General features: G+C 43.2%; 1 protein-coding gene across 3 annotated transcripts; it reads left to right on the top strand.

Annotated features, from left to right (window-relative positions):
• Window positions 1–345: 345 nt before the first annotated feature.
• zbtb16b (zinc finger and BTB domain containing 16b) lies at window positions 346–22,001 on the top strand. 3 transcript variants are annotated; one of them, XM_076736018.1, is made up of 8 exons: window positions 346–683; window positions 1,551–1,726; window positions 2,962–4,234; window positions 7,214–7,311; window positions 9,631–9,717; window positions 17,147–17,317; window positions 18,423–18,590; window positions 19,351–22,001. In XM_076736018.1, exons 3-8 carry the CDS (start codon window positions 3,057–3,059, stop codon window positions 19,578–19,580), a joined length of 1,932 nt encoding a protein of 643 aa, XP_076592133.1. In that variant the 5' UTR covers window positions 346–683; window positions 1,551–1,726; window positions 2,962–3,056; the 3' UTR covers window positions 19,581–22,001. The 3 variants fall into 3 exon arrangements, with proteins under 3 accessions (XP_076592133.1, XP_076592132.1, XP_076592134.1); XM_076736017.1 differs by lacking the exon at window positions 346–683 and adding an exon at window positions 9,184–9,291 and having other exon boundaries at window positions 1,627–1,726; XM_076736019.1 differs by lacking the exons at window positions 346–683; window positions 9,631–9,717 and having other exon boundaries at window positions 1,627–1,726.
• Window positions 22,002–23,003: the final 1,002 nt, after the last annotated feature.

Below are 23,003 nucleotides of genomic sequence, written 5' to 3'. Positions count from 1 at the left end.
TAATCCACCGCTTGTAGTGACATCATTTGAACAGTAGATGTCAGTATAGACCTACTTTTGTATTCCCTTTTGTTTTCGCCATGTCATGGACACACAGGGTTATTTACAGAAAGGTTACAGACCAAACAGGTTATGTTGGGGCTGGAAATTCCTCGGGTTACTTGTCCAGATAGATAGGGGAGCAAATAAACATGTGTTACATAATGCATGTTTGTGCGGGAGTAAAGTTAATACTTCCAGGCTAGGATGTCAAAATACTAAGTACCAGTGAGGGCTTGATATTTTCAGCTGTGGCATTCCTCCCTTCAGTACCTCTAATGTGACATGAACACGCAAACCGGTGCTGTGTCAACAGAGTGTCAACAACCACAGCGGCCAGCACTGACCCAGCATGGCATCCTGTTCCACTCACCTCCAGCTCCTTCTTACCTAATTTCATCTTCCTCTCAGTGTGACCTGTTAAATACTGATTTGATTTTTCTGTCCGCTGCGTTGAACAGTTTCTGCTTCTTATTTCAGGACAACAAACTGCTCCTAACCTGGCAGGCTGTCGGTAGTTCAGATGCCCTGTAGATGTCTCTGATTGCAGCCTTGACGAAGAGACGCGGAGCAGAGGGCGATCATTCAGAGCCGTGACGTCGCCCCGCTGATGATTTGCAGCCAGTCAAGTTCGCAGCAGGCAGGTATGATGATACCGGAAGCGTGGTGATGAGGCCTTCAAAGTACAAGCGTAAAAAAAACAAAAGTCAGTGCTAAGACGGAGAAATGTATAAAAGAACGGACTCCATGCTATATTATTATGACACTACTATTATTGATACAGCATCATATCAAACGTTTTAAATGTTGCACATGATCCACGTGGAACTAATTTTAACTTATGTCCTGTAGTTTAATGTTTATACACAAGAAGTTTCATTTCACAGTCATCATATCAGCTAAAAAGTAACTATGGCTGATGAAAGTAGTGAAATAAAAGTGTACAGTACTATATAAAATGAGTGGACTCAAGTGTCAGTCAGTATGTCAGTATGTAAGTATCTCAAAACTGAGTACATGTACTTTGTTACTTGGTTAATAAACAATGTAACATATGTAAAGTAAGGTTCAAACAGAGATCTGACTTGAAGAAAAAAAAACTAGCGAGGAAGTTCCTAATGCATCTTAAATATTTATTCAGTAACTATATATGCAGTAAAAATATGCAGCATACCAAAAGTTTTGCTTCCTGTTATTTCCAATACTGTAGGAAATCAAAGCTACATACAAATATAGCGAAACATTAACATTATTGACCAACACCATTTTGATTCCAAAGTCCATCTTTACTTTGATAGTCTTTATCTGACTATTAAATCAAGTTCTTGCACGCCAAATGAATGTTTTAAATACCCTTAGTTCATGAGTTTGGTTGCAGCATAGTCATTGATTAACTGGGCATCTCCTCTTCTAATCAATTAGTTAATGTAATGGTTCTTTTCTTGCTATCTTTAACACTCCACTTGGCAACCCTCGCCTCTTCACGCACATTTCAACACGTGGTTCCGAAGAGAGGTTTTATTTTGAAAGTTCTCCGCGGAAGTCCTGCGTTTCCCCCGCTGCTTTGACTGTCGCGGCTGGGTGATGATTTGCTTACTTGGAGCAGGACTGAGTTTGGAGCGGGTACTGTGAAATGTGTAACCATGATGTTGCCTGGATAATCAGCGGAGGACGTTAGGAGACAGAGGTAAGAAGAACTGTGACAGCCGCCACTTTTCTCATTCCCGCTGCTCATTTCAGTCTGCCCATTCCGCTCCGATTAACTTCTTTTCAGCCTCAGACTCATTTTAACAATTAATATTAGAAATAAGGGCAGTCTGCGGCGGGTTCTTAGAATTTGCTTTCACAGCACACATGTGGAAATGGACCCAAGTTTGGCCGCAGCCGGATTTGGGATTTTACAAACTTGATTAAGCTCAGGCTGTATCGCAGACTGTCCACTTCGCACAGACATCAGTGGACTATTTTTGGCTAAATTGGGTCTTTTATTTTCCGACAGCACTCGTCTCCTCAAACACCGAGCAGACCGCAAATAAGCGCGCGGAGAGCGTTCATTTGTCGCACCGTGTTTGGATAATAAAGGTGGATCTGTGCGTGTGCACCTGATGCGCTCTGATGTTGCGGTTAGTTGAGGATGCAGCCTGTCAGCATCACTCGAGGTGCTGCTGAGTGGTCCGACAGTACTGATCATCATACCGAGCCGTGTCATCACTCACGCCGTCATTTAGGTGTTTAAATGTGCTGGAGAAACGTGCGTCTGTGCCAGGCTCGCGCTTCCTTTTCATGCTTTCGTCTGTTTGATTGTTTTATAACTTATTTAGGGATTTTTAGCGGAGCCGCTTAATTGGCTTTAACGCATCTAATCATACACGTGCGCAGCCTAAATGGACTAATCAGCCTTTCAAGGCGTTTAATAGCAGGCCTACCTGTTGAGGACATGAGTGTGTGAGTGTGCGTGAGAGTGTGTGTGTGTGTGTGTGTGTGTGAGAGAGTTGAGAGAGAGAGAGAGAGAGAGAGAGAGAGAGAGAGAGAGAGAGAGAAGCTTGATAAATTGAACCGTCACCTCTCAGTATGCAGACGTTATTACAGCGACGTGACCGCTCTCAGAGACCTCAGACTAATCACCTGCAATGGAAACTGTTGCTTTGCGCTTATCGACCTGTTGTCTGTCTTTGGTTCTTAATTAAAATAAATAAACATGTTCAGTGCATGAAATAAAACCTCTGAAGAGATCACGAGGGGGGTTATGTTTCTCAGAATATATTTAAGTTGATATTTTTTTGATGTATATTATTTTTTTAAGTATTCCTCCTGGCTGACCATGGAGTGGACACTGGAGTATAATTAACTGCCTTTTATATCACATTGTGAGCCAGACGGGCACTAATGATCCTCTACCCTCCCCCTCCACCCAAACCGCAGACCCACAACCAGCTGAAGGCAAGTGAAGCAGGCAGGACAGCCACACCTCATGCGTGGGCTCCGCGAAGGTCCGAGTGGATACGGGTCTGACAAACATGGGTGTGCTCCAGCTCCACAATCCCACTCACCCCAGCACGCTTCTGCAGCGGGCCAATCAGATGCGTCTGACCGGCACCTTGTGTGATGTCATCATCACGGTGGACGGCCAGGAGTTCCCGGCGCACCGCACCGTCCTGGCCTGCACCAGCAAAATGTTCGAGATCTTGTTCCACCGCAGCAGCCTGCGCTACGCCCTGGACTTCCTGTCCCCCAAGACCTTCCAGCAGATCCTGGAGTACGCCTACACCGCCTCGCTCCAGGCCACAGCCGAGGACCTGGATGACCTGCTGTACGCCGCTGAGATCCTGGAGATCGAGTACCTGGAGGAGCAGTGCCTGAAGGTGCTGGAGACCATCCAGGCGGAGCAGAGCGAGGAGGTGGCAGTGAGGAATCACAGCTCCGGAGACCACGGTGACCACAGCCGGGCCAGACACTGGAGGCACATGTTGATGTCCAAGAAGCATTCCATACAGGATGGACCCACCCGCACCACTCCCACTGCGCTACACCACCTGGCGCTGTACCACATGACGGAGAGGAGCTCTCCTGGTCCAGAGCCCGAGGCGGCTCCTGAATCGAGCCCCAAGATGGACACGGAGGATGACATGGAGAGTTCCCAGCAGCCTCAGCACCACAGTGCAGAGTTATGCCAGGCCCCATCCCTGGATCCTGCCAGAAGTATAAAATCAGAGAACATGCAGGTGGATGATGCCAACGGCTGCGAGGGCAGGTCCTCCAGCACCGGGGAAGGAAGCTGCGTGTCAGACCAGCCCAGAGATGAGGACCCGGGGACGCCCCTTAGAGGCAGCGTGATCACCAGCGCTCGAGAGCTGCACACAAGCCCGGAAGACGGAGGACAAGTGGTGGGGAACTCTGTTGACTGTTTCCCCGGGATCGCTGAGAAGCATCTGGCCTCCATATACTCTGTGCCCTCCAACCACACGGGGGAGGGGATGCTGCCGGTGTCCGTTTCAGTGGCCCCGTCCCTGGGCGTGCCGCTGGACCCCAGGGCCTACAGCGGCCTGCTGCACCAAGGCTTGCTGCACAGGGAGCTCCTCAGCAGGCTGGGCCAGTTTGCTGCTGGGATGAGACATGAGGGCCAGGCTCAAGGCCAGCAGTGCTGTGGAGAGTGTGGGCTTCAGCTGCACAGCAGGCAGGCCATGGAGCAGCACAGGTAACAGGCACAAAAGATCCATCAACACACATTTGTAACGCTTTCCTGCAGCATTACAATATAGATTAAACTGTATTTCTATATCTCAAATAATGGAAATTTAAACAGAATGACAATGTGAATCTATGGGGGTCCAAAATCTAAGAATCACTTGTTAAAGCCTAAAGAGGGCAGACTTTTGGTGCCATTTTGCTGTAAAAAAAAAAACAAAAAAAAAACAACACTGCTACACTCGTTACGCAGCATTTTACTGAGAAACATGTTGCGTCTAATCAAAGATGTGAGGCATGTGCTCGTGTGGTGTGATGAATATAAGCCAAGCAGTTGATTATGCTGTAAGGAGAAGCGTCGGACATGTGTCCCTTGAGCTGAATACTTGGTCTTTATGATCCCCAGCCCCTCTATCATGTTACAATACTATGAGAGCTAAAAGCTGGAAGGAGCAACAGCAAATATGTTAATTTATTCTCAGGGACACCTGCACTCGTGTCTTAACAGTGAGACGTCTCGGGAAGGTTTGAATCGGGTCTTTGTGAGGGATTTGATATAAAGAGGCCTTGGTGTCGCGTAACGTCGGTATTTACAAAGCCTGATTTTCTAAATTCTGTTTGATTATTTGTGCAGAAGCGTGCCGCACACAACAGGCTGTCTCTCAGTCTTTTTGATGTGCATTCCTTTGCATCAGCAGAGAGGAGCCTCTCAGCGGGGACCAGGCTGGACGCTTCAGCTTCATGATGGATAACTTCTGTTTCACGACTCGCTCCGCTGTTTTCTGCTCATCTCTCCTTTATTTACGAGCTTGTCAGTTCAGATTGTGTCATTGTACACAAAAAGTTAGACTAGCTCAATGACAGCTCTCATTAGCTTGATTGCAGATGTTTATAACTGTGCGTGCTTGGCAGTGTTTGACTCATCACTAATCATTAGAAACAAGACAGTCTGTGAGCCAAAAGTCCCGATATGCAGCCAACTCATGATTAGGATCACAGTCTTTCTCTATCTGCGCCTGTGGCTGACATTCCAGCCCCGTGCCACTCCAGAGTTTTGTTGAAAGCGCCCGGTGAAACGAAGCATCCTGTGGGATATTTAGTGATTTCTTACTCATGGAGACAGGCGGATGTCCGCAGGTTGAAGGACTTGCATTGGTGGCGCTGCTTGAGGATGTGCTGAAGTTGCTGTAGGTCTGTAACCAGGTCACTGAGCATACACCTGGTCTGCAGATTGACATTTTCTAGTGTTGTTACACAAGTATCTCCTGGCACAATTTCACTATGAAGAGCGACAGAAATTTAACAGATTTGGTTTAGAATATTTGCTTCAGCAGTAAAGGAACAAAAAATAGAGAAAATATGTTGCAAAATTAGAAACATGCTGCATAAATATATATATTTTTTTATATTTGTATTTTTAATTTTATGTCAGCACAAAAAATTTAAACTACAGTTCAGGTAATTTTAAAGGTTGCTGAAACCTTTATATTAAGGTACACATATTCATCATTAGCTTGTTTCATATTAGCATGCATATTAGCAGCATACTGGCTCAATATAAAGCACTTATTAATGCCTAATTCCACATGACCATCTTCTACAAATACAGGTCGTTAGATAAGAGTTTTTCCTCAATAACCTCTTAATTACTGCTTACTGACAGTAAGTAAGAAAGAGTGATCTCAACAACCTAACACTTAATAAATCCATTAGACATTAATAGGTGATTTATAATGACTAATCAAGAGCCAATATGCTACTAATATACATAATAAACAAGTAGTTAATGCTGAATAAAAAGGGATATTTTGCATGTTTAAAGAATAAATTTTGCAGTTTTCAGTATTCTTAAATTAATAAACTTATTTTTTTTTTATTATTATCATTGTGTCCATTTCAGGAATGAAATTCATAATATCATTATTAATTCTATCTTTGTGGCATTTTCGTCTTTTAGAAGATTTTAAAATGTCTTTATTATTGTGTTTATTTTGGTAGAGACAGGAAATGAGGGCACTGGGGAATGAAATGCAGCAAACATCCCGAGCTGGACTCAATCTTTGTGATTATATGGTGAGCACCTTAAGCCTCTGGGCCACCAGGACGCGCTGTATTTTTCCTTTTTATTAAATAGACTGTGTGGAGAGAAGAAAGGAAACATATACATCATGGTTACAAGGTTGACACGTCAGACTGCTGGGCCATCCAAAGACCCAAAATAAAAGCTTTTTCGGTCTCAAATGAACTCTGAAGTAAATTATCGTCTTTAAAAGTCAGTCAAATCTTCAAACTTATAATAAAAAACCAAAAAAATTCGAGCTCCAAAATGACTCTTTCCCTTCATATGTTATTGTGGATCGCACATGTGTTAAATTCCATCTCGGGATTTGTTTTGACCACTGAGTGTGTTTCATCGCGGACTCTTCTGAGGCCATTTTCTCTGCTGTTCGCGGGGTGATGTAAGGATAACAGTACAGATGCCTTGCATGCTTGGATGTGTGTGATATGATATGATAGGTTTTGCTGCCGGCAGAGCTTCAGCGAATCATCTTCTTTTCTCCTTTTCATTGCAGGAGAAGTGTGTGTGCGTGCTGCTGTGAGATGTGAGTTTGCATGCACGTACTTGGTGTGTGCGTTTGTGTGTGCGTGCCCAGTGTCTTGCAATGCTGGCGGGTGGAGGCACGCGTATGTCTGCACTCTGAAATTAGCCAGATATCCTATTGTCTGTGTTCTTTTAGCATTCATGCGTCGTGATTCACAACTCCAAAGGCCTCTTACACTAATGATGTTGCATTCAGTGAGGGATTCTTGCCGGAATTAAAACATGCTCCTCTTGTTACGGGGACAATGATGCTTCTGGGTTTGGGAGACCTTACAGAGAAGGAGAAAAAAAAGCACAGAATCGAGATACTTTTATTATTACAAGTGCGTTTTTCGCTCTGTTCTCGTCTCCCTTAACATGCTCACATTAGTGTTTGTCTTTCCACAGGAGGCTGCATAATGAGGAGAAGGGCCACGGCTGTGAATACTGTGGCAAACACTTCCAGGACAGCATGCGGCTGCGGATGCACATGCTGTCTCATACAGGTACTTAGTAACTCTCGCACTCTCAGCTCAGAGTATTCAGTGCTTATGAAGCCTCTTGATAGTGCGGCCTTTCAAATGCACCTGTTCATACTACAACCCCCTTCCTCCTCCCCCTCCTCCTCTTCCTCCTCCCAGTTAGTGCTGCTCCGAATACTTGGATCATGCTTTCTTTTCCATGCTTAGGTCTGTGTACATCTCCCTCCCTCTCCTCTCCCTCTCTCTCCCTCTCTCTCCCTCTCTCTCCCTCCGTTTGAATCCTTTCTGTGTTTTTTCGGAGAGTCTGGCAGCTCGCCAGCTCTGCCCCTTCTGAGTGATGACATCATCAGCTGCCGGCAGGCCTGGGTGTTCTGCCAGTGTTCCGAAGCGTGTGTGATGGCTCGCTCGCAGATGTGTGTCCAGGAACACACTGTACCCAAATGCAGACTTAATCAGACCTGACTGCTCTCCCAGCTACTTTATCCAAAATAGAGAAAGAGGAGCAGAGGGGGAGGAGGGGGGTTGGAGGGGGGAGATCAGGGACTAAAAATGAAACTAAAACAGAAACCTCAGTTGGTATATGTGTATAGACAAGGCGAGGTCCCTGTCCTCTCCGCCTTCCCTCTGAGGATTGTTCTGGAATGACATACTGCTGACAGATGAGAGAGAACCTGCGTCTTTAAACTTCACCTGAGTCGTCCCTTTCTCCTCCTCTGTACCCTCCACATAACCCTAAACACGCGTGTTGTCTCGCACTGCTCCCAGACCCCGACAACACGCTTTGATTTTCAATTCGCAGCGACATCCACCACAGCGGCACCTTTAACCTAATTTGAATTTTTTGCATAAACTCTCCCCATCCCAATGTGTCAGCCCATAATACTACAAAAAAAAAAAAAAAAGAGAGAGATGTGGATCTCATTTCTTTGTCACTGTGTATTTCGGTATAGCAGCCTTAGATCCCACTGGTTGCTAAGGAGCGAGTGCTCCACTGCTCTAATGGGCTGATTTGGTATTCAGCTCGATGCTGGCTCTTATTTTGGTATGCCAGACAAAGTGTTTTGATGGAGGACGATTGCAGCCGCGTCTGGAGACAGTTTGATGGTTTATGGATGAGAGCACACTCCGTGCCTTTGACTGCACAAGACAATGCACTATGTTCTCTTCTTCCCTTATCACACAATCTCACACAACACAACACACCACACTGGACAGCGTCACACAACATCAGGATCTACAACATTGCTCTTGTGTTACTACTATATAAGACTACTCTCTACCAAGTTTTATTTTTTGCTCCGTGTAACAAAACGCACAGCTCCAAAACAGTCACAGTTTGTTTTCAAAAACTGTTGTTTTTAGAAATGAACAGATTGGGGCTTTTTTGTTATTTGTATGCAGCAAGAGGAACAGTGGCACAGTGTCTGTGTATAGAGGCATCGTAAGAGTTGAAAGAGGACCACATTTAGGCTGTAGCGCTCAGAGTTCCCAAAGCTTGTGGGTGTTTTAATGAGTCATTTTAACTTCATTTAAAGCCAGCTGAGCAGAAAATAGATCAGTGAATGAGCCCTGGGCCAGTATGGATCTGCAACCGATTTACATCTCTGTGAGAGCCAACCCACATCCAAACAGCTGTGTGTGTGCGTGTGTGTGAGACAGAATGTGTGTGTGTGTGTGTGTGTGTGTGTGCATATCTGTCCTATGTGCCTGTCTGTGCAGGTGTGAGGTGAGTGCAGAACGAGGATTGAACATTTCTGCAAGCAGTATGCATACTTGTCTCTTTCATGTCTTCATCACAATAGACAAGGGCATTCCAAAGGTGAACTGGGAACTGTAGTTACAGTGTATGCGATGGGATTTGGGGTGTTGACTCTGAACTGTTTTTTTTTGATAAAGGGATGTGCCGTAGGCGGGAAGCGTCTGCTGTAGAGAGAACACCCAGTCCTTCTGTGGCCTCTCAGGCAGACAGTCTGCTCACTGTTCAGAGACTGATAACAGGGCACGGTAAATAAAACTCTTCAGCTCGGCTCTTTTTTGTCAAGAAGAAGGGCCGTTGCACCCTGTCTGGTGCTTTTGTTTGTCCTGAGTTGTGTTTTTATGGCGCTTTCCTCTGCTCCATTGTACTCTGCGCATTTGCTTCCTTGTGTTAACACCTGAAAAGAGCAAGTGTGTGACAAGCGAGGCTCTTTGGTGACTTTTGAAATGGGGCGCCTTTGTTCCACTCTTGCTGCTTTTGCCACAGTTCCCTTTAAACGCTAAATTAACAGACTTATTCTGCAATTACAAACGCACCTGTTAATGTCTGATCGAGACACCGTCTTATAAATTTGATTTTATCCGCAGCTCCTGCAGAGGCGCTGGTGTGTGATCAGTGTGGAGCAACGTTCTCCTCAGAGGATGCTCTGGAAGCCCACAGGCAAACACACACAGGTACTTTACAAACATGTGCATGCACTAACGCGCCCTCCACACACACACCCTCATTATGTTTAACCTGGGCAGCATGCATTGAGCTGTCGAGTAAGCCGTGACTACAGTACTTGTGATCATGGCTCTAAACTTGCCTGTCATGCTGGCTGGGTTAAACTGTTCCTGTCATGATGCTCCATAATTTATCAACAGGGAGGTGGGAGGCCCTCTCACATATCACCCACTAATATCTCTTGGCATCCAGACCCACTGCATGCCACTTTGCCACAGCCGTAGCTTTACAGCTCCAGCATTACAGTTTCACAGACATACTATCCTCACCTCCCGCCTGAGAGCGCCTGTGGAATTATTTACACTTACACTCAACAACAAGATGGACACCTTTTGTTTTCCAGCGAGAAAATGGCATTACATTAAACTTTTTTTTTGTCCAATGAATGTCTGGTATTAACAGCAAACTTAACTCACGCGGCACGTTTCAAAACATACGCAAGTTACATAAACATACGCAAGTATTTTCTAGCAAGAGGAAGACAATATAGAAAACAAGGGAGATTAAGTTTATAACCTTTAACACAGAATCTAAAAAAATCAAGAAAACAGGTGCATGTCAAGAGTAGTATTTGTTTCCAAGTCATCAGCAATGACCTCATTGATGGTTAATAAGTAATTAATTCAAACTTCCCATCAACTTTAGCTTTATTATGCCAGCGGTGGAATTTGTAATGCAGTCAGCAGAAACACAACACACAGACTTAAACTGAAGATACATAAAACATAAAAAATTCCTAAAACTGAATAAAATATGTAAAACAAATGTTAACTCTCAACACACAAGTTTAGATAAAACTACGTACATCAAAGTGTCAGTAATAATCCATAAACATGAAGAAATATCAGGACATTTTGCGTCTTTTCTCTGTCAACATGGCTTCCTTTGTATTTTTAGCTCTTTGACTAATTAGGAAGAACTCTGCTGAATTGACCCCTGACACATTTTGAAAGAAAGCCTCAACGTGAGCAATAATAAGTAAATAAAACCTTTAATGATTTACAATATCATTTACAGCTAAGGCTGGTCAGTTTATTTTGTAGTAGCTAAACGATTAGTTGATTAATCAGTCGATTGACAGATCTGCAAAGGTTAAAACTATAGTAATTTTCTAAGCAAAAATGTTGTGTTTCCAGCCTCTGTAATGTCAATATTTGCTAGTAAAATTAATATTTTCAGTTTTTGGACTTTGAAAACATCACCCTAGGCTCTGGGGAACTATGAGAGACATTTTTCAGGAGTGATGGACCAAACGATTAATCGACTGATCAAGAAAAACAAAACAAAATAATGGTTAGCTGCAGCCCTATTTTAAAGCAGACAAATCTATGACCCAGTTATCAGATCTGTGAAAATACTAATAATATCACTCAGTTAATAACCTAGCTCAACACGGCTCTTTAAAGCGTTGAAAACTAGTGAACTGCCACTGATAAAATCATTACTGACAACCTCTAAAGCCTTTAGAAGTATGCCCTGTAGTGGCACTTTACTCTTATATATTACCCCATTAGCTTGAATTGAGAAAGATTTAACAACACGTGTTTGACTGTGAAAAAAAACGCTGTATTGTTGTCAGATGGTATATATACCTGACAGTGTCTGAATCCACACCTTTTCTGCTACTGTCAGAGAAAGGTGATAACCCTCTCCGGAGCATTGGCACGTAACTGTAACTCCAGGTGGCACACACAGTATGAATACTTAATGAATGTGGACATGGAGGGGGTGTTAACGATGCCCAGAAGTTTCTACCCTCATCTCCCCGAGTTGTAAACATCCAGAGCTCGGTTTCAGCTTGGCAGTGCATCCGGAGCAGGGTACAGGAGGGCATTACTCTCTCATTTTGTCGTGATCTCAGCTCGGTCTGCTGTGACGCATGACCCTTTTTTACTGACACTTATTGTAACTCTCGCAGCGGACACTGACATGAGTTACAGGTAATTTAATCAGCTGTGTTGAGGTTATGTGGGGAAACTATGACATGGCTCCAACTCCGTGCAAAGATTTACAACCTGCATTTCATTTCCCCTAAAAACACAGGATCTTTCAGTGCTGATCATGCAGTCTCAGCTTAATTTGCCATGTGGCATAACCAGTGAGCCAAATGAGTTTCCTCTTAGCAGATTAACACTTGTCAGACCTCAGCAGCTGCGACACTGCTGTCCACCTCCTCCAGAGGGGAAATAATACTACTTTTGGGGGACCTTACTCTGAAGCAATTTGGCAACGCTGACTACAGTGAAAGTCTCTAACCATTTTGATATGTCAGAGGTGAATGGCCGTGGGTTGCTGAAGTTAGAGATCAAAGAGGGGGATGGGGGGAAGGGGGGTTGGGGGTGGAGCGGACTGTGGGAAGGGAAGGGGGCAGGGGGTATGTGAGGACTTCCTGAGGGCAAAAGGATTGCTGCTGGTGTTAGATGCCAGGACTGAGAGGAAAACAACATCATGTGCTGCTGTTTACTCCTCACCACAGCACTGTCATAGTCTCCTCTGACCTACTTGTCAGTGCCCAAAATAAAAGAATGGAACTGTCTCCGAATTGCTCTCACAACAAAGGGGTTTGTTTCATCAGTGCAAGTCAAGGCTCTGGGGCACCAAGCTTTCAATTTTGGAAAACCCAGGATGGTAGCTTATCTACAGCACGCACAGAAATCGACTGTATTTGCTTCAAACCATGCTGGCCGACCATTCTGCCACCTTGCCTTCAAGGCAAAGGCCATAAGAGTGCTGCCTTTGTGTACTCACAGCAGCTGCACTGCTGTGGTTTCCACACATTACAGGCTGCTTCATCAAGTGAATAATATTACCTTCTGTCTGAGCCCTAATTAAACAGTCCTGTAGTCCATTCAGATACAGCTCAGGCTTTATAATGCAGCCCTCTTGATGCAGACCTTTTAGCTCGCCTAATTGCGTGTCCGTCATCATACTGCACCCGCCTGTTAATACAAGCCTTAAACTGAATTGAACTGTGCTCTGTTTGGCCACTGTGCCCCCAGTATTTATTTGCACTGACTGTCATGATACACAAAGCCCCAGGATGCCCTGTCATTTCAAGTAGAGCGAAATATAGTGGATAGAGAAAATATTGTCAACATTCTAGGAATCGAGGCGAATGAAACAGTGTGTGACCTCAATGAACCGATCCATGGAATGGTGGTTAAACACGAGCAACGTATCTCTTGTTGCATTAATTATTAAGTCGGTTGTTCCTCACTCGGGTAGATTAGCAGTCTACTGATGAGCGCCCGGGGTTGTTTAAGGTACTGTAGCTTTTGTGTGTGTGTACTTCTGGAGCTGCTACATCTACAGGGAGCTGTCTGCATGAACACTTACGGTAGCATGAATGCACAGGGTCATGTGAGGTCCAGCACATAATATAGCCTGCACAGCCCTGGTTAACAGAGTCATATCAGTGAGCGGGTAGATAGAGAGCACAAAGTATGTACACTGAGCAGGGCTTTAAAACATAGTTTACAGCGTATTTATAACGCATACTCTAGCTGGTGGACATGATCAACATTGATGAAATACTCTAAATTGTGAAATCTGTTTGAAACTCCTTCCACCTTTGATAGCCGCAGCAGATTTGTTTAGCCATCTACCAAAACAAATAACTCAATAGATCCATTTCCACAAGCATTTATTAAAATAATGCAAAGTAACACTTTATATTAAAGATACTCCCATTCTGCATCAACTAGTTGCTTATTATCATGCATATTAGCAGCATATTGGCTTTATTAGTCATTATGAAGCATTTTGCCTTATTCTCAGAGTTGGGGTTAGGTTATTTAAATCACTGATTAAAAAACACTTTCCTTACCATCACCGAGTAGCAATTATAAGGTTATTGAGGGTAAACTCTTATTTAATAGCCTAGTATCTGTAGAATGTGACCATGCAGAATAAGGTATTAATAAGTGTTTTATAATGACTAATAAAGAGACAATGTGCTGCTAATATACATGCTAATAAGCAACTAGTCACTGGTGAATGTGTGCACCTTAATATAAAGTGTACATTACATTAATTACAGTTAAAATTAAATGTTTTGTTTCCATATATTTCAGCAACTATAAAAGACAAATTATTCACAAATCAATCAGTTTAATTGGACACTGAAGTTAAGAATAACACAGAAGAAATTATACAGATTTGCCATCGTCTCTCAATACAATCTCTTGTTCAATTTGCAGTGGGTTTACTCCCAGATTCTCAGGGTGGGAAAACTTTTGTTTGCCGCTTGAAAAGAAACAGGCTGCGCTTATTTGTGAATGAAGGGATTAGCTTGAACACTTCACCCCAACAAGGACCATGATCCTATCTGGTTGCCTAGACACATGGTTTTGTTTCTTAGGCAGCGTGAGAGCGTGGCTGGCTCCCACCTCGGTTGGACTGAATAAGTGGCAGATGTATGAAGGCAGACCATGTTTAATCACATGAGTATACACATGGAGATATGATGAAATAGCATAACAACCTTGAACCGTCTTGAATTACCAGCCTCATTGTACATTACACAAGCAGCTCAGTAATGTAATGAACACGGTAAATGTTTATATTTTCTGCCTCATGGCCGAATTGCTTGAAAGTAAATCATTACTCCCACCGTTAAGGCTCCCTCCCACTAAACACAATGCTCAGTCAACTCTCCAGCCTTTGAGGAATACCATTGATTACATGGTATTTACCCCATTGAGGACCAAGGGTCAGGGGTCATCCTGTGCCTTAAAACCCAAATCCCAAGCCCATTGTCTGGTTAAGGGTGAGAAAGCAGGGGGCAATGACAGCCAACTTTAGGGCTTATTCTCTCATAAAGAAGCTCCTCTGCACTTATTACCAAAGCTTACTGGAAAACTCTACAACTGCAAATCCTTTTTGTTTGAAAAGTTAACAGAGCGCAGCAAGGCGAAATGCCACCACTAACACATACAAACACTTCCCTGCCTCCGAAGGTTCTTGTTTACACTTCAAGATATTATTTGTTATTTTTATTTTCAGCGTCGGCTGCGCAGAATAAAACCGAAAACGACTGCTGAGCTGTTGTCACCGTGTGTCAACCTGAGATCAAGAGTGAGATTCTTGTGACAGAATATTTGTCATATTTCTTTACTCAAGTTTCAGTATTGTTGGTGACAGAGGGATCAGGATATACATCTGTAAGAGTCTGCGAGTGTGTCAGGGAGTAAGGCTTTACCAGCACAAAGAAACTGGGATGTTAAAACTTTCAGAGCAGACAGAACAAAGTACGCAGGCTGCACTGAAACAAGCATTTACAATATATGATAGTTAATAAGGAGAGAGTGGAGAGAGGATTGATTTAAGTAGCTTTGAAGTATCTACAAGGTGGATAATATGTTATTCAGTTGGTTGAGGGCTCTGCCTGCAGCTGAACTAACCTGGACACATTGGTACAGAAAGCACTCCCCCTGCTGGCGGCAGCAAATATTACCAGAGAAACTGCTTGAAGTGGATCAAGGCTCCACACCACAGGTCATGCAGAGACTGCATTTTGTGCCTCTGAAATGTCTTTAGATAGATCATTATCCAGACTCCACTGTTGCACCGCACAGTGAACTGGCGTTAGTTAGGTATGACTCAGGCAGAAAGTGAAGCCGGTCAGACGGTGAAAGGATTTCCTGTATGGTCAGCGGATAAGGGGAGTGGGGAGGGCGCAGAGGCGTTGAGAATGGAGGGTCTTTTGTCTTCAACTAAAATATTGTGATCCGTGGGTGAGAAAGGGCCTTGGTCATTAGGCGACAGCATAAAGACAGGGATTGTAGGAGTTGCGTGAGGAGCCTATGACTAATGGGCTTGGTCAATGAGGGCCTGAACCTCATTGTGTGCCCTTTGTGCAAAAGTCCACAGGCTGAAGCCTCTGAACAGGTGCAGTTCATTACACCGGATCGCCTCCCTGCAGGATTGTTAAGATCAGGGAATGTCTTTCATCCTGTCTTCTTTCTGTTAATGATTACGAATGATCAGTTCTATTAGCGCTGCTTCAGGGGCAAATTTTCAAAAACTAGATTCAAAAAGGAGCACTATAATTTCAAAGAAAAGGCTTTGTGCTTCGATGCCAAATTGTACTTGTCCGTGAAATGTGAAGTCTAAAAAGGCGTCTTGCTTTGTTTGAGCAAACTGTGATACGTGGCTTAGTAAATACACAGTGAATGTTTCTGATTTATCCCTGAAAATGTGAATTTGCTTGATTTGTTTCTTTTTCTTTCTACTTTGAACAGGCTTGTCTGTTAACTTGATAGTACCTAAAGCAAGTGTCTGACACTCTTCCCTCTTAGTATGAGTGTGCTGTATCCCTTTCCCTGCGTTAATTCCAATTTAATTGCCAGTTGCCTCAAGGCACTTCAATAACAGTAACAAATGATTTGATTTAGTGGACCTCATCAGACTGCATTTTAAATGCGACACAGCAACCCCACTTGAATTCCAATGAAGTGCTGGCACAGTCCTCTGTTTACTAATGATCCTCCGCTGGAGATGTCTGATTGAATCTGAGTCAGGAGCAATGGGACCTGCTAGCATTGTAAATGATCTGCAACCTGAACAGACAGAGAAATAAGGACCTCATAATCTCACATTAAAGCCTCACTCTCCAGGACATGCAGTGTTATGTCCAATGCTGCTGATTAACCAGTCCCTCACTCTTACTACACATATGAATTTGCATCTGTGTGAATGCCAGAACGGATTTGAGTGCTGGCGTATGCAGCCTGTAGATCAAGTGTTGACTGTATGACAGCCAATGGATCTTCTTCACATAGCCATTTTGACTTGAGCTACCCTGCCAGCGTCTCCCTATCTGTATTCCTCTCCACACTCCGTGCAACAGGAAAGCAGCCCCGAAGAGATGCCAGGTCACACACAGGATTAAACTGGATTGTGTTTTTTCCTGCAGTCCTGCCTTTAATGGCTTGATATCACTACTTAACATTCTGCACAGAGCGCATAGTGTAGGCATCATTTAGGGTGGAGCTACTATCAGCCGCTCTTTGAGCACAGAGACAGAGGACTTCACAGGCTGGAGCTGACTCCTGATGGGGAATGAAGAGAATAATTACACATCTAACACACCAGGAAGGAGCCATTGATTGTGTGATTGGCATGCTGTGCATTGTGTGGGAAACTCTTAAAGAAAACAATGACTTTCATGGTTTAAAATAGAACGTATAAAGACTCACAGTTGAAAGTGCCTCTGGGCTTTTAGGGGAGTTAGTTTAGGTAGAGGCACTTGCTCTTTGAAAGAAGCTTTTCCCTCAGAGGACTCACACAAAGTTGAAGTGACCCAGTTTCCCCACTTAAGGCCCTGTCTGTGTATGGTACTGAAATAACTGTGTCTGTGTCTTGTGCGTTCTCCAGGGACTGACATGGCGGTGTTCTGTCTGCTGTGTGCAAAGCGCTTCCAGACCCAGAAGGCCCTGCAGCAGCACATGGAGGTCCACGCAGGCATGCACAGCTACATCTGTAGCCACTGTGAGCGCCCCTTCCCCAGCCACACTACCCTCAAAAGACACTTGCGCTCGCACACGGGTAAGAGACGGATCAGTTGCACCATTATCGCTATCTGTAGCGTTATCTCCTGTCACAAAACACAAACACATGGTGCCAAACGCATGCATATGTTGGAAAAGGGACACAGACGGCTGTATTTATTTTTGTATATGGGTTAATTTCCTTAGGTTACTGGCTTTAAGGTTTTAGTCAATTTGCATGCATCCTCTCCCACCCTCTTCTCCCTTCTCCATAAGATGACTCACCTCTCTGATGACAGCACTGTACCGTTATGGCCGGTGCATATTTTGGGCAATTTCATCCTGTTTATATTTTGGGTTCTTAGACAGCCTTTGGGCTTCTGCAATTCACGGCTGTCAGTTCTAGTGTGGTTCACCCAAAATGATAGAGGAAACCCAAATAAATATTGAAGGAAAAGCAAATGGAAATGACTTGTCTGTGTGTTCTACCGAGGGTGAGTCTTAGTGCCGCAGGAGACGGAGAGATATTTACTGAAAAGATGTCCCCCTTTCTTCTTTTACCTTAAATAACACTCCCAGCTGTCACGACTGCTTGATGTCTAGACAGGAGAAATACATAATTGATGTGAAGAGACAGAAGTGAAGGGAGTTTTGGCCATGGCAGCGTATCTTGTTTGTATGCCATTCTGCTTGGAAGTAACATTTTGTAAATGTCATCTGCTCCACAGTGGGGTGGGGGATTGGGGAGAATCGGCCTGTAATGAGGAGAGCAATGTATCCTCTGACTTGGCTGTTGCTGTGGACACTGAGATAATGAGGCACATAGGTCATTGGAGATGAGTCAAACCCTCAGCCTAGGAGAGAAATAGATTAACTACAGTATAGAGAACAGAGCAGCACATGCCTGGAGGACTTTTATTAGCTATTAGCAGACAGCCAAGAGGAGTGTCCTCATGTCATAACATTAGCAACGTCTGAAAGCACATCATTTCCCTGCTCGATATGCATGTGCAGAAAGGGCTCTGTGACTGTTTGACCTAAGCAGCTACATATGCACCATACCATGTCGTGCCAAGGATAAAGTTAGCCATTAATGCGATCTCATGATAATGGGCTGTGTTGGTGTTGTGGCTGCTGCTGTTGCGACACGGCTGTGCTTTCAGGCGATCACCCGTTTGAGTGTGAATTCTGCGGGAGCTGCTTCAGAGACGACGGCACGCTGAGGGGCCATAAACGCATCCACACAGGAGAGAAGCCTTATGAGTGCAACGGCTGCGGGAAGAGGTTCAGCCTCAAACACCAGCTAGAAACACACTACCGTGTACATACAGGTGAGGGCTCAGAGACGTGACGTGGTCCCCCACAGATCTATTTTTGTCTCCTGTTTGAGTAACATTTGCTCAAAAACTTTTTAGAAAATTACTTCTTTTTTTTTTTTTTTTTTGGAAAACTGCGACTATCTATTTATGACCTGTTTTTAAAGATTTATGTCTTCACACTGAACAAACTGGCTTGAGGCTGAGTGCCACAGACAAAGTAGTGAACTATAGTCAGACTGATGCATTTATGGCTTTGGTCTTTTCATGGGACTGTTGTGTGTCCTACATAAATATGTGAATATATGAATAACTGCATTTATGATAAAGGGTGTTAAGGATTTTGCTGAAATTGAGACTGAATCCACTAAATCCTAACCCACTAAATTTTGATGCTTTAACGGCTTCTGAAGTTATTTTATGGGAGAGGAAACTTACTGAGAGTCTTCATATTTAATTATTTTCTATATAAAATCGTTGAATGAAATCATTAAAATGCAAGTCTGCATTTTATTTCAGGTTACATTTTACTGACTGCTATCTGATTCCTTGCTGAGGTCAGAGACAAACCTCAGTCGTATTTGCAGCGCATGACGCCGACTGGCCAATATCTAATATCAAACTGAAGGCAAACCGATATAGGCCTGTTCCTCAAGCACAAACACACTACACCACAACGAGTACAGTGGACTGAAATCAAGGTGAATCCCGTTTCACCTGGCGGACCTCTGACTCCGGGTCTACAAGGTTAATGCTCTATTGTTGAATTTTTCAGGTGAGAAGCCATTCGAGTGTAAGCTGTGTCACCAACGGTCCAGAGACTACTCAGCTATGATCAAGCACCTGCGCACTCACAACGGAGCGTCTCCGTACCAGTGCACCATCTGCCAGGACTTCTGCCCGAGCCTGGCCGCCATGCAGAAGCACATGAAGGGCCACAAACCGGAGGACGTGCCGGCGGACTGGAGGATAGAAAAGACTTACTTGTATGTCTGTTACGTCTGAGCAGGACTTGGACCCCACGCACAGTCTGACACACACACGCACAGTCACTGCTGGGTGAAAACCTCGTAGCTCCAATGTTGCTGTTTTTTCATGCTGAAAGATTACATGTTTCTCTGTGGATTTAAAAAAAAATAAAAAATAAAAAATCAGACTCTTTTTGGATAAACTGAAAAATGCATTGTGGGAAGTTGCCATTTTGGGAGATACAAGGTTTTTACCTGACATCAGAGACATGCAAGCACGAATACAAATGTGTGTACACGCTACACTAGGGCTGCTACTAATGATTAGTTTCATCATCAATTAGATCCTTTTTACCACAAAGTGATAAATGGTTCAGTCTGAAACGTGTCAGAAAACAGTCACCAGCAGTTTGGTGACATCTTCAAATAACCGACCAACAGTCCCGCTCAAAGAGATTCAGTTTATAACGACATGAAACAGAAAAGCAGCAAATTCTCACATTTTGAGAGGCAGGAGGAAGCCAGGAATATTTCCCATTTTCCCCCCAAAACCCACTTAAATAAACCGATGATCAAAATTGCTGACAGCTCGTTTCCCGACGTCTTATTGTTTCAGCCCTAGTGAACACAAACATACACAGACACACACACGTTTTTGATAATAAGTGTATCTCTAATGGATCCACTGTGGTAAAATCAACGCCACGATGGCTGCAACTGCTGACCTGTATGTGTAGCAGGAGCTTTTTGTGATTGATTGCTAAACCATCAGGCAAACCTGAGTCGTCTCCTATGATTGTGCAGTAGACATTGAAAATAATTCCACGAAGGCTTGATTGGCTGAACTTTGCGACGTTTTCTCCTCTAAATTCCTGTGACTTCTCAGTTTTTTTTGTTTGTTTCTTTTTCCTGCTGTTGGATTTTTATTTTGGAGTTGTTTATTTTCTGCATGTTTTACTTGAATGGCTGCCACGTTTTGACCTCATAAGCTTGATCTCTTTAATTGCCTTGTCTTTCTTGCAGTGGGTGTTATTGTTTCGAGGTAGCTGGCTTACAATTTGAGTTTCTCTTGCAATGCAATAGGTTTTGCTATTTATATGTTGTTTATTTGTTACCAAATATGTGCTGGTCTTCATCACACAGTCGGCGTCTCTTGGGATGATTTCTAGTAGAGCGAGCTCTACCTCTCCTCACTTTTCACCATTTGTTTAAGACCTACTGCAAATTATTCATCCATTAGTAGTTTTAATTTTCTAACAAATACATCATACTTTAAATGGTCAAACAGTGTGTAAAAAAATGCGAACAGCCTCAACATGGCTTTTATGTGTAGTTTTTTATCATTAACTATATATAGATGTCTTATAAAAATCACAGAATCAGAATTTTCTAAGAGAAAACTGAAGAAAACATGAAAAGACGTTGTTGGGTTTGTTTTTTTTTGTTTTTTTACTAAACCTGAAAAGAAAATTCTGACATTGAATCACTATGAGCAGGTTATTGTCAGTTATAGTGTAGCTGTAATGTACAAACTGTCATGGTATGTTATTCCCTTATGTGAGCCTAACACAGGCCTTATAGATTTAAACATGTTGTATTTTTGTATTACAGTAATTTGCTATCTGTTTACATTTGGTATGATTTGAGAAACATCTTTATGTGTGTGTTTTATAAGTCTCTGATTTGATTAAGATCCCTCCCTTGTGCCTCTTTTATAAGTAGAGCATTGATGTGCTTGAGTACATGGGTCTGTGCTATTGGTAGTTGTTCCTGGGTGTTTGTTTATTGTTACTTAATTAAAGATAGACTGCCATGTAGATCCACTTTGTCTGAACATTGCAACTGGAAGCAACATACTGTGATAGTGGCTGATAAACTGAGACAAGCGTGTACTTTTACATCAAAACTTGCTTGGAACTTGCATCAAATTGTTCCCTTCAAAGTGACAATGGGCTGAGATCTTTGGATGAAAACAGTGTGTACAGCAAAACTTGGCGTCTGTGGGCATTACCAATGCCTTCTTAAGTAGCCAACAGCACTCAGTGCCATGAAAACACACATTCACTGTATCTATTCTACATGAACATGCACTATAACTGGATTTCCTTGGTGGACCAAAAGAAATAGAGCACTTTTGTTTGAAAAGGGTTTTTTCTTTGATCTTTCTATGTTGTGATAATGCAGATGTCCTTTTATTTGATGTGTCCTAGAAGGATGTGATTAGCATTGTTTAGATTATGTCAATGTCTGTCTACCTCAGGGCCAGATCAAAGCTCGAACTGGTATCCAATCAGGGTTGTTCTTCTTGCCATGTGTGCAGTAAAATCCCTCTTCATTACAGCTTTGTAACACAGTGTGTGAAAGTGTTTTCTCAGTGTGGATTCAGGCACAACTCTGTATGCGTCAGTGTTCGGTGGCATGGTTAAAAAAAGAATAAAACAAGTTACTATTTTATGCATCCTGTCTCATTTGCCTGTTGTTTCTGCTGTCTTCATTCAATGGTGGAACTCCTTATGGCAGAGCTCAGCAGCCCTGCTTGTCCCCCACAGCCCCCAACTCACCCCTTCACCTACACCAACATCATGGTCCACACGTGTTCATTTGAACTGATTTCGAACACAGTTGATTATATACACGTGTTTATGTAGAGGATAATTTTTCCATACAACTGAACTTTCCATGTGAGTTTGGTCTGGTCAAGTTTGCAGACTTCCAGCAGCTGAGGGTTTCAAACCATTTATCCATTACTTTTACCTATTTTGACCTCTAATCCATTACTTGTAGCTATCAATTTTAAGCTTTTATCCATCCATCACTGATTATATTATTTACTTAAGTATCAAATTGTTTTTTTTTACTGATACTTCGTACTATTGCACTATTGCATTATCCCCTTTGCAGCTTAACACCACAAATTTCCCCTTGTGGGATTAATAAAGGATTATCTAATTTTAACTAACAGTTTCAACTGTTTATGCATTACTTTTAGCTCACTACTGCAACTGTTATCCATTACTTTGGGCTATTTACTGTTTATCCAATACTTTCAGCTCGCTATTAAACTGCTTATCCATCCTTTTTAGCTAACTGTTCAGGCTTCCCTGCTCGCTCGCTTGCTTGCTAACTAAGTTAGTTTTCATGCAATATTAATCACTTGGTGCTCAGGTGTTAATGCTGACTCAATATATGGGTATGTTTTTTTTATTGTTTTTTCTAACATTAGTTTTTCCAAGTCCTCTCTATAGCCTTTGTGGTCTGAAATCAACCTGAATGTTTCACTTTTACAGTGATGCTATACCCCGGCCATCATCTGGACTTGGACAATGCTGCTGATCCCTCTTAACCGTTTATTGGCTCCTGCCACAAACCTTCACAGTCTCAAGCTGTTTATAGAGTTTATGTGTCATCTGGGCAACTCGCAAACAGCTGGAGTCACTCCAGGCTCTGTGGTGACCTCTGA

This window comes from Chaetodon auriga, chromosome 7 (assembly GCF_051107435.1).
Source record: "Chaetodon auriga isolate fChaAug3 chromosome 7, fChaAug3.hap1, whole genome shotgun sequence".
Lineage (NCBI taxonomy): Eukaryota > Metazoa > Chordata > Actinopteri > Chaetodontiformes > Chaetodontidae > Chaetodon > Chaetodon auriga.
Note: the sequence above shows the minus strand (reverse complement) of the source record. Positions and strands in the feature narration are given on the sequence as shown.